Source organism: Grammomys surdaster, unplaced genomic scaffold (genome assembly GCF_004785775.1).
Source record: "Grammomys surdaster isolate TR1022 unplaced genomic scaffold, NIH_TR_1.0 243, whole genome shotgun sequence".
NCBI lineage: Eukaryota > Metazoa > Chordata > Mammalia > Rodentia > Muridae > Grammomys > Grammomys surdaster.
The window spans coordinates 5184671-5195387 of NW_021604688.1; the positions used below are offsets into that span (position 1 = coordinate 5184671).

The 10717-nt window shown below is 40.6% G+C and overlaps 1 protein-coding gene across 1 annotated transcript in view; it reads right to left on the bottom strand.

Annotated features, from left to right (window-relative positions):
- Nucleotides 1–1031: 1031 nt before the first annotated feature.
- Nucleotides 1032–10717, bottom strand: part of Rprd1a (regulation of nuclear pre-mRNA domain containing 1A) — a 41473-nt gene continuing 31787 nt past the window's right edge. The window contains exon 7 of the mRNA XM_028774816.1: nucleotides 1032–4487. Within this exon, the coding sequence (XP_028630649.1) occupies nucleotides 4338–4487 (150 nt within the window). The 3' untranslated portion in view covers nucleotides 1032–4337. The remainder of the gene's footprint in view (nucleotides 4488–10717) is intronic.

Sequence of the window (10717 nt, forward strand, 5' to 3'; positions counted from 1 at the left end):
TCTCTCTCTCTCTCTCTCTCTCTCTCTCTCTCTCTCTCTCTCTCTCTGTGTGTGTGTGTGTGTGTGTTTGTGACATCACAGATCTAACCAGGGCCTTATGCTAATTTACAAGCATTCTATAACCAAGCTATATTTCTATGTGCACCCAACTCTTACCAAATGAGCTCTAGCCAATACTGCTCTACAAATTCCCACAGATTTTTTTTTCCCCCCTTTGGTTTGTCGAGACAGGGTTTCTCTGTATAGTCCTGGCTGTCCTGGAACTCACTCTGTAGACCAGGCTGGCCTCAAACTCAGAAATCCGCCTGCCTCTGCCTCCCAAGTGCTGGGATTAAAGGCATGTGCCACCACTACCCGGCCCACAGATTTCTAATATTCCCCAATTATACTTTAAATCCAAAGCATGGGAACTAGTGTGTTGGTTTAGCTAGCACTACAGCACATACCTAGCATACAGGGACCCTGATTTTGATCCCTAGCACCATAAAAATTAACTTGGGTTGTGACAAGGAAACTTCAGGTATCAATTGAATCTGTGAGAAAGGAACCAACTATGTAATGATATTTTAGTGTTTGTATGTATGCATGGTACATGTGCCCAAACAGAGGCTGAAAAGGATGTTGGCTGTCTTCCTCTGCTGCTCTCTGCAGCAGTGTCTTCAGCTGACCAGTGTGTTCCTGTACTGTGGATGTCTCCACTCCCAGTACGACACTTGTGTGCTGGGGAACCAAGCTCAGGTCCCCATGGCTATACAGCACTGGCTCTTACCCACTGAGCTATTTCCCCAGACCCGACTTAAATATTTGAGAAAAGAATCATGTTGGTGCTCAGCCATCTGCAATTTAATAAATACCTCTGATGATACTGAGAGTCCTACAAGTCTGGACCACCGGCCAAATACAAAACCGTTTTCTGTAGTTTCTGTTTCACTGACTACTTCCAGGACTTTGCCGACTCCCTTCCATTAGTCCTACACCTTCCTGTCCTTTACCAATGAATCAGATTCACAAAATAGCACACACAAAAACTCTTCAAAAAGAACATAAAATTTTATTAATATCTTACACTGTCATCAGATACAGCCAAAGAAAAGGGTTTATAAAAGACGGAGAATCCTCTTCCCATGTGCTTCTGCCACCTCAGACTAGATGGCAACAGATATGTGTATACACAAACCCATTAAGTAACCCAGTGTTCCCTTTCTGTACAGAGAAGAACTGAATTCACACTGTCAAAAGCTTTTTCTAGCACAACTGAGAAGCAGGGCTCATCTTCAAGAGTAACTCCTAACAGCTAGTGAAGCAATGTAGGGCCTTTGCATTACTTCACATCCTGTCAATTTCAGAGTGGGACTTGAGGAAGGCCCTCCTACCTCCCAGTCACTGTCTTCTCCAGACTTCAGACCAGTTCATGAAGCACACACCATGAAGCTACTCACGACAGTGAGAGCAGACAACATTCTCTTAACTCTGGAAATCATGATGGTTGGATCATCCTAGCTTCTGTTAATGCTAAAGGATTTCTTATAGAAAAATCCTGATTCAGAATGCTGTGAACAGCTATCTCAACAGCTACAGGTTCCCACCTGGAGCTGTTTTCTTCAGGGAAGGCTGGCTACAGAGCACAGCTCATTTCCAGGCTCCCAGCTCCCCCTATGGTTCATTTACTTACTGTAGTGTTGTAGGAGCAGAGGGAGCACCAGGGAATCTGCTCAGATTGCCACTCCGACAGCTCTCTGCACTGTTTGTGGAGAAAAGAGGAATGGTGTCCATTCACAGCACAGGACCTTGCTACAATGTGACACGCTTTCCCCTGAGGGCCAGGCCAGGTTGCTCTCATACTTGTAATTTGCCTCAGGTATATGGTAGAGAAAACGTGCATGATTTAGAGTTTGGTATTTTATACCCTCACCTAAGCCCATTTCTTCTTCTTCTTTTTTTCTTTTTTTCTCCTTAATGCAGGGTCTCACTCACCATGTTACTAATGGCATGGATCTCACTCTATACAACAGACTGGCCTTGAACTCATAGAGATCTTCCTACCTCTGCCTCCCAAGTACTGAAATTAAAGGCATGTAACCACCATGCCTGGGTTAAGCCCATTAAGTTTAGTCTTCCTTTCAGAAAGGAAGACAATCTCCTGAGGCTTACCATGTTAACTACTGTAAGGCTGAAAAACTTACTTCTAGAACAGATTGAACAGTTTATGTTCAGTTAGTGAGCTAACCAACAACTTGAGGTTTGGGGGATTCAGGTTTTGAGTACTAGCATGTATCACAGACCTCATCACACTCTTTAAAAAAATAATACATTTTATCATAAATATTTAGATCAGATAGTGGCATCAAAAGAGTATCTAAGTCTGTCTTCATGGTGAAAATATTTCAGGAAACTTCTAAAAGAGTTTATATCTTCCCAAGAGTATACCATTTATAAATTAGTTTTAAATGGAAAAGTATCTATTTTAGATGGATAAATCACTGTGTCAGCAAATCATAAATAAATTCAAGATACTGAAAATAAGTTAACACACAAAGCTTTTGCTTTCAAAAACATCAACAACAACAAAAACTAACTTACTTGGCATACTTTCAAAACAGGCATAATCACGGTGTGTAATGTACATCTCCTCTGCTGAATCTTTTCTTCGATCCCTACCCTAAGGAACAGATAGCAGCACTGGCAGCCACCCCAGTGTGAGGTCTGGCTGCTGCACACAAACCCCTCACTGTGACAGACAAGTGCTGCTCAGGATGCGTGTGAGCCACCCGTCAGCCACACTCCAAGTGTATCCGTGGTCAAATGGTTCGGCTCCCAGCTGAGCTTCAGCAGTGCACAGAGGACAGCTCTAGGTTCTGTGAGGAAATATGTCCTAACTCCCAAAAGCTGTCTACATCACTGGAAGATAGGACATGCAGGGGAAGGGGTGATGTTATACATGTAACTGTTTGGAGAAAGGCCAGTGTTTAAAGCACTGTTCCCACATCTACTGGCTATTAAAGATAAATCACCTGTCATTTCTTCACATGTAAATTCATTTCAACCACAACCTCTAATACTGAGAAACAGTGAAGCCATTCAGAGTAGTGAGTATAATTGGCCTGTGAAATTTAAAAGGTGTTCTATTAGCTATTTACTTTGACTCTGATTACATGAGAAATGCAAAGCAATAAAGGAGAACAATATCCCCCTTCTGTCGTTATAAAACACAAATCTGCAGGTTCACAATGTAACTTAAAGAAAGCTGGAGAGCATGCACCTGCTCTAACATACCAGGTTCAAGTAAAGGTAAACGTACATTTGCCGTGTATTTACATCTGTAAACATAAAAATATAAATTTTTTTTTACCAGATCTACCCTGTATTACAGCATTGCTTAATTCCAAAATATACAGTCATTCAAAAACTGTATGAAAATAAAATGTCCCGGGCTACTTAATTGAACATTATGGATACTGAGTTGTTGAGCTAATCAAGCTAAGAGCTATTGTTTACACTACATGGACAGGGAATAAGCATGTCACTGTCTGATGCTTCCTTTCCTCCCCACAGCTGGTGTTGGTTAAAGGGATCTGATGTAAGAAGACTGACCTGACAGAAGCAGTCAGCTGGAGAGCTGAGTTGTCCTCTTGGTAGGACGTCAGAACTTACAACATTCTTAAAGTATTAAATGCACTTAGTTCTAAATAGTGTGATCAAGGGAGTCTCTCTTTAACAGGCCTTTTATTCTGGGATGGCATTTGGGATGGAACTACTAGAGTGCTACCGGGAAAACGTTCTCTAGGCTTTCAGTTGACCCTGCACACAGCATCCACGTCTACTGTTAAAACTCAAAAGGCATGAGGACACACAGAGCCAGTACTTGGGTGGCAAGAGTGAGATGAAGTTGAAACACTTAGTCTCTTCTATAATCAAGTCCTAACGATCCCATACACAGTCTCACATCAGCTCCTGATCAGTTCTTCTCATTAGGAATTAGATAGTGTACAGTGATTAGATACTGAAAAAAAATAAAGAAAAATAGTTGAAAATACATGAAGAAATAGAAACATGGAATTTCTCACAAGGCCTTGGATCAAAAAAAAAAACTTACAAAAGATTTTTTGAAAATAATCATTAAGCTCATTAATACACAGAAATCATCATTTGGTTTTAACTAAGTCATGTTAACTCACTAATAAAACAGTAAAACAAACCAACATTTTAACATTTTATACTTCCTTGTCATTTCTTATGTTAGTACCATTCTCAACAATGTACAAAAATAACTCTACAGGACTATTCACCTAACCTGTCTCCATGTCTGCCAAAGTCCTGGCCCTGGAGGAGACTGGCCATCAGTCTTCACTGTAGATGTCCCCGGCAAAGGGCAGGTGCATGTGACTGCCAGTGACATTGGGCAAACGAGATAAATCTGGCAGGCTCTGGATCCGGGCTCTGAGTTCTTTGCGGACCAAGGACACTCGGGCTAACTTGCGCTTGTATTCCTGCAACAACAAACCACTCGTTAGCTTTCACGGTGAAAAGGCAATCACGCTTTCTGCTAACTCTTTGCAGAAAATTTGTATTATTCAGCTAATGACAAATAAATGATCATTCCACTGTGACTTTTAGCCAAATGGGCTAAAGAGGTAGTAGAGAGGGTGAATAAAAATACATAATATCCATGCAATAAAATATCACGATAAAACCCACTTAATGTGTATTTTTTTAAACTTAAGCTAAAGTTTCAAAGTGTTCTCTGTGACCACTAACAATAAACCATTGCAGCATTATCAGTAACTGGGACTTTGTCTCCAATACAAACCAGCTGCTTCATAATACATTATAATTTCATTGGTGGTAGGTATAAAATGGTTCCATGTAATTAAGGCTGGCCTTGGATTCGGTGTATAGCTGAGGATGACTCTGTAATTCTGGTCCTGTGGCCTAGACCTCCTGAGTACTAGAATGAGAAGGATGAATCACCACATCCAGTTTACAAAGTGCTGGAGACGGAAGTGTGGCTCTGTGAACACTAGGCAAGCACTCTACCAAAGAAGCTACAACCCCAACCCCTAGAGTCTTTTATTACTATCTGTATCACTGCCTTAAAACTAAGATCATGACTATACCTCCACTATTATTATTAAAGGACACATTATTATTAACAGTTTGAAATTCTGATAGCCTTACTTCAATGCAACGTGTAACATTTGTAAATGGTATACATTTTCTTTTATGTATTAACTTCAAATGGGGAACACACATCACCAGACTGTACACCAAAAGCAGGAAAAGGAATTTTAAAAGACTGGCAACCCATAACTCAATGAATAAAAGACAGTAAGTCAGTCAAGATGATCTTTGGTTTAGCAGAAAGAGCCCACTGTCTATAATAGATATTTCTCACCCTAAATGAATCATCAAAATCCTCCCCAGGAGAGCATGTGGAAGTTCTTATACTCTTAGCTAACAGAGATAAAGCCTGAAAGGGAGTAAAAAAGTAGTATCCAGAACCCGTTTTCAGTGTACCTCAGTGTTGGCTGCATACCTGAATTTCCTTAGCAATTTCTAAGAACATATCCCTTTTTTGGTTTGCTTGTTGTTGTTTTTGTTTGTTTGTTTTGGTTTTTTGAGACAGGGTTTCTCTGTATAGCCCTGGCTGTCCTGGAGCTCACTCTGTAGACCAGGCTGGCCTCGAACTCAGAAATCCACCTGCCTCTGCTTCCCAAGTGCTGAGATTAAAGGCGTGCGCCACCACTGCCCAGCTTTTGTTTTTTAAAAGAACTACTGGCCCCATTACATATCAGCATCTAAGAACATCCGGAAAAGGGTCCAAACCATATCAATTTTATATAAAAGCCTCCCAAATGATGCTACCACACAACCGGAATTGTGAGACACTTTCTTTGATGCCTAAAATACTATCAACCAGGGAGCATTCTTAGTATTTATTTCTAAGTCTCCTCTTTAAAATTACAATTGAACTGGCAGGGCAGAGGATCTGTCAGATTAGTATAACCTACAGCTCTAAGGAATGAGGGAGGGAAGACTCTAGAACAAATAATGGGGCACATTAGCTGCAAAGCACACAGCCACAAACATGAGAGGTTTCAATATCCTTGCCTTTCCAACCAATTCTGACAACAAGGTGCACTAACAGATGCTTCAAAGACTACAACCTCAAGGGCTGACTCCCTTCTTACTTCTTACACTTGCCAAAGACAGCTTAGAATACCGGAGATGCATTCCACCATAGCAGCTCCAGTGGTATACACAAGCATTTAAAAACAGAGGAATAGGTTTCTTTGATTTAACTACACACTTCTAAACAGCAATTTTGAAGTGGAAGGATGTATCTCAGTGATAGAGTGCTTGCCTAGCATGTGCAAAGTCCTGGGTTCAACTCTTCAGCAGCAGGTAAACAGTGTATTTGAGGGAGGAAAGATGTACTACAATCAGTTAGAGCATTCTGCTATTCCTGACATCATTTCATCATGTAGCCTAGGCCCCAACCCCTGGAGTGACATTAACAGAAAAGAAAAACTTCAATTCTTTTCTTTACAAATTCTACTCTTTTCCATCTTATCCTGTTGTATTTAACTGGTGGCTAGTTTTAAATACTGAAGTTCAGCTAGGTGTAGTCGCATCTTTAGTCCTAGCACCAGGAGGTAGCAGCAGGTGGATCTCTGTGAATTCAAGACCAATCTGGTGTGCCCAGTGAGCTCTAGGCCAGCCAGAGCTACAAAAGGGAACCCAGACTCAAATAAATAAGGTGCAACATAACACTATAGACTTTATGCTTGAAGTAGGATCTGTGTGTAAACTCAAAGGTAAAAACTGGACAGAAGCCAGGCAGTGGTGGTGCATGCCTTTAATCCCAGCACTTGGGAGGCAGAGGCAGGCGGATTTCTGAGTTCGAGGCCAGCCTGATCTACGAAGTGAATTCCAGAGAAACCCTGTCTCACAAAACCAAAAAAAAAAAAAAAAGAACTGAATAGAAGCAAAAAGCTGACATGACATTTTTGTATTTGACATTCTAGGGTTTTATAGCCCTCAACATTTTTTTAATTGTTATTCAAAACTGAAAATAACTCTACCTACTAGTATAACCAACTTGTTTCTTTTCTGTGTGGTCTATTAAATTACTCTACAACCTTAGTTCCACAAACTGTTCTCTGACTCACCATTCACCTATGTAAACATTCAGGTGCTTTTTACAATCACTAACAGAAGAAAAAAGGTAGCCATGGGTAAGTTCATTCGGAAAGAGTGCCTAGCACTCCAGGAAAGCTGAATCCACTAGCAAGTCTCGGTTTAAGCCTTAAGAGTAAAAGAACAGAGGCACTGGTAAGCCGGGAGCTGATGGGCAACATACAACACTGGTGACTTCTCCATTAACCAAGCAACCTCAAAAGCAAGGTAACACAACTTAAAAAAAAAAAAGACCTGCTTTTACACATACTGATGACCTAACTTGTTAGCTTAAGGTTTTATTTTCTGATTACATGACAGTGCCTTAAGATTGTTAAATATCATGTGACATCTATATAGATGTCGCATTGTTCCACAGCTTCAAAGAAGTATGCCCGAGCTAGTGCTTAGAATAAAAGTTATATACAGTGGTCTGTGCTACATGTGTTGTATTCTCAGTGGGCTGATACCATGAGGTGCACACCAAAACAGTTCTACATGAAGCTTCTTCACTCACAGATCTCACTTAGGTGGACACAGAACCCAACTGTCCCCATCCTTGTCATGGACACAATTCCATCTATCATCGCCTCCACAGCAAACTACTGTCTTTGCTTTCAAGTCTTTCAACATACAACCCCAGGTTGGTTGGTTTCCTACACTTTTTGCCACAGTTCTCCTGGGATGTAGGGCATTAGTACTAACCAGGCCTCCTTCCATTTTCTTGCCTGCACAACTTTGTCAAGTCCATTGCAATTCTGTTGCACTACAGAATTTCCCCCTCTGGCTTCTTTTAAGGCTTTATCTCTGGTGTTCTGTGATGTGACCAGGATTTGCCTAGGTCTAGACTGCATTTTGTTTTCTCAATCTTGCTTGACTTTCTACTTTCCCTAGATCAGCAATTTGGTTTCTGCCATTCATTCTGGAAATCCTTAGTCACTGGTGCTTCACCTGTTTCCTGGTTCTCTCTTCTGGTATTCCAGGAATGTAACAAAACCTTTTCAATCCTTGGATGTACTATTTGTGGGTTTGTCTTCCTGTTCATTTTCCACTTTGCATTTGTTCAGGGACGTTCTCATTGACCTCTCACCCTCACCAATTACTTCCACGTCTGGCCTTCACTGAGTCACGTGCCTGTCTAAAGAACTAGGTGAATTTTTCTTTATGTTTTTTATTTGGGGTATTTTCACCTCTACTTGTATTACCTGTCCAATGAGGCAGTGTCTGCTTTACCCACTAAAACCCTTAGCGTATCAATCATTTATGTTTAATTCCTGGCCTAGTCACTTAAAAACAAAAAACGTACCCAAATAGGTTGTCTGGTTCTGATGCTTGCTTTGTCTCTGTTGTTTTTACTGACATTTAAACAATGTACCAGGCAACAGTGAAGCAATCATGCTAGGGTGTGAAACTTATGAAGTAGATACAGGTATCAGACATTGAGAACCCAACATTAGCAGCAGTGCTCCTAGTTCTACTCTTGGAAGTAAACCGAAGTCTTGGGATAGCTTCCAAAACACTTGAAGGCAAGTACTCACACACATGCATTTGGTCTCAGCTGTCTCTCCCTGTGGTGCTCTACTTTGAGGCACTCTGTTTGTACATCTGCTGCTGCTGTGGCCCTGGCTTCTGCCTCTGGACAACTGTGGATAGCTCATTCACTTTGTTAATATGGAATCCCATGTTTACTAGTTCAGCCCAATGTCATCCTATCTATATCACTTTGTTAATAGCTACATTGACTAGTACCAAATTCCCATATTTGGTATTACCTAGTAAATAGCAAATCTTAATCATGGGTGAAGTTAGCTAATCTTGGGTAAATTTTCAGAGGCAGCTCTAAGTAACTTACTGTGTAAGTAAATGTGCATATACATTTGAAATATGCACATTTTTCAAAGCTGTTGGCAACAAAAAGCTATCTAATTATTCAATATGCTTCTGATGCTGTGTGTGTATGTCTTTTAATCCAGAAAAACTCCAGTTTATAATCTCAATAATCCATTAACTAGAATATTCTTTGAAATTAAAATAATTAAAAAACACTGCAGCACAATAAACTTACTGAAGTCTTATCACAATCAGCTTCTACTTAGTTCTGCACTGTGGTATGTGAGTTATCTCAATTTTGAAGAGTACTGATTTTTCCTATAAATTCAAGTGTATTACTTTATGCTGGAACAAGCCTCAGAAGCTTCAAGAATGAAACACACTTTGTTTCACAGCAGTCAGTTAGTGTTCTGCAGACTGACTATAGGCCAGTAAGCCTGACCAAGTTCTACCTATGAGATTAGATTACTCTAAACATCACCGGGTCACTCCTAATTGTTTAGTCATTACTGTTTAAGAGGCTCATGTGTTACCTCACTGCCAGCCCCGTGAGTTACTGGTCAGAGGGGCCCCTCAAAGACCACAAGCTATTGCCATCACTCTTGGTTGCACACTAGAACCAGATTGCAAAATGCTATTGCTGCACTTTGTAGGACAGAACTGCATTGTCTTGTTAATTGTTGTTACTGTTTTGTTCCCTTGTCTCACTCCAATATCAAACTTCAAAATCATCTACCCATGCAGAACTTCGACACAAACATTCACTTTGCTACAGTACACATTAGTTATCAAACAGGTTCCTGTCAAATTTGGATTCTATAATCCACACTTCAGCTCTGAACAGCAGGTTCTATGGAGTGATTGATTGCTGGCACTAAGACAGAAAACAGACACTGTATGTTGGTTCACTCATACTGACTTTCAGCTGCTGATACTGTGTGCCACACCACAGGAAAATAAGGTACGTGATACACCTGAACTTCCTGAAATTCGGCATCAAAAAACTCCAGTGACACAAGTAGAAAGTTTGTGGATTAAAAAAGAAATCAAGAGACAAAGATTTCTACACATCTCTTGTTTGGCAGATAAGTTCATAAGATGCACATGCTCATCAAAATCAGCACACAAAAACACTTAATCTACTAAAAATTGTTACATTTTACTCTTCTTTAGCTCCAAAGGGAAACATTTAAACTATATTCTCTTTATTTCATAATTTACTTATGATGAGCATACAAATTTTATACCTTTACCACTAAAGGACTTAGAAGCCAAAATGTAAACAATTTTGTAATTAAAACCTTAAAAAAAAAACCCTCTGGGGGAAAGAAATCCAGTCCTGTGCATCATACATAAATGTTGGTACGCTATATTTTCAGAAAGGGTCTCATACAGCTCCGGCTGGCCTCCATGTCACTATGCAGCTAAGCATGACTTGGAACTTCTGATTTTCCTGGTTCCACCTTCCCAGTGCTGGGATTACTAGTATGGACCACTGTGGTGTTGGGGATCAAACCCAAGGCTTCATGCATGCTAGGCAAACACTATCACCTAATACATCTTCAACCTAATTATCCACCCACCGACCCATGCATCCACCCATCCACCCACCCATGCATCCATCCATCCATCCACCCACCCACCCATGCATCCATCCACCCATGCATCCATCCATCCACCCACCCATGCATCCATCCATCCATGCATCCAT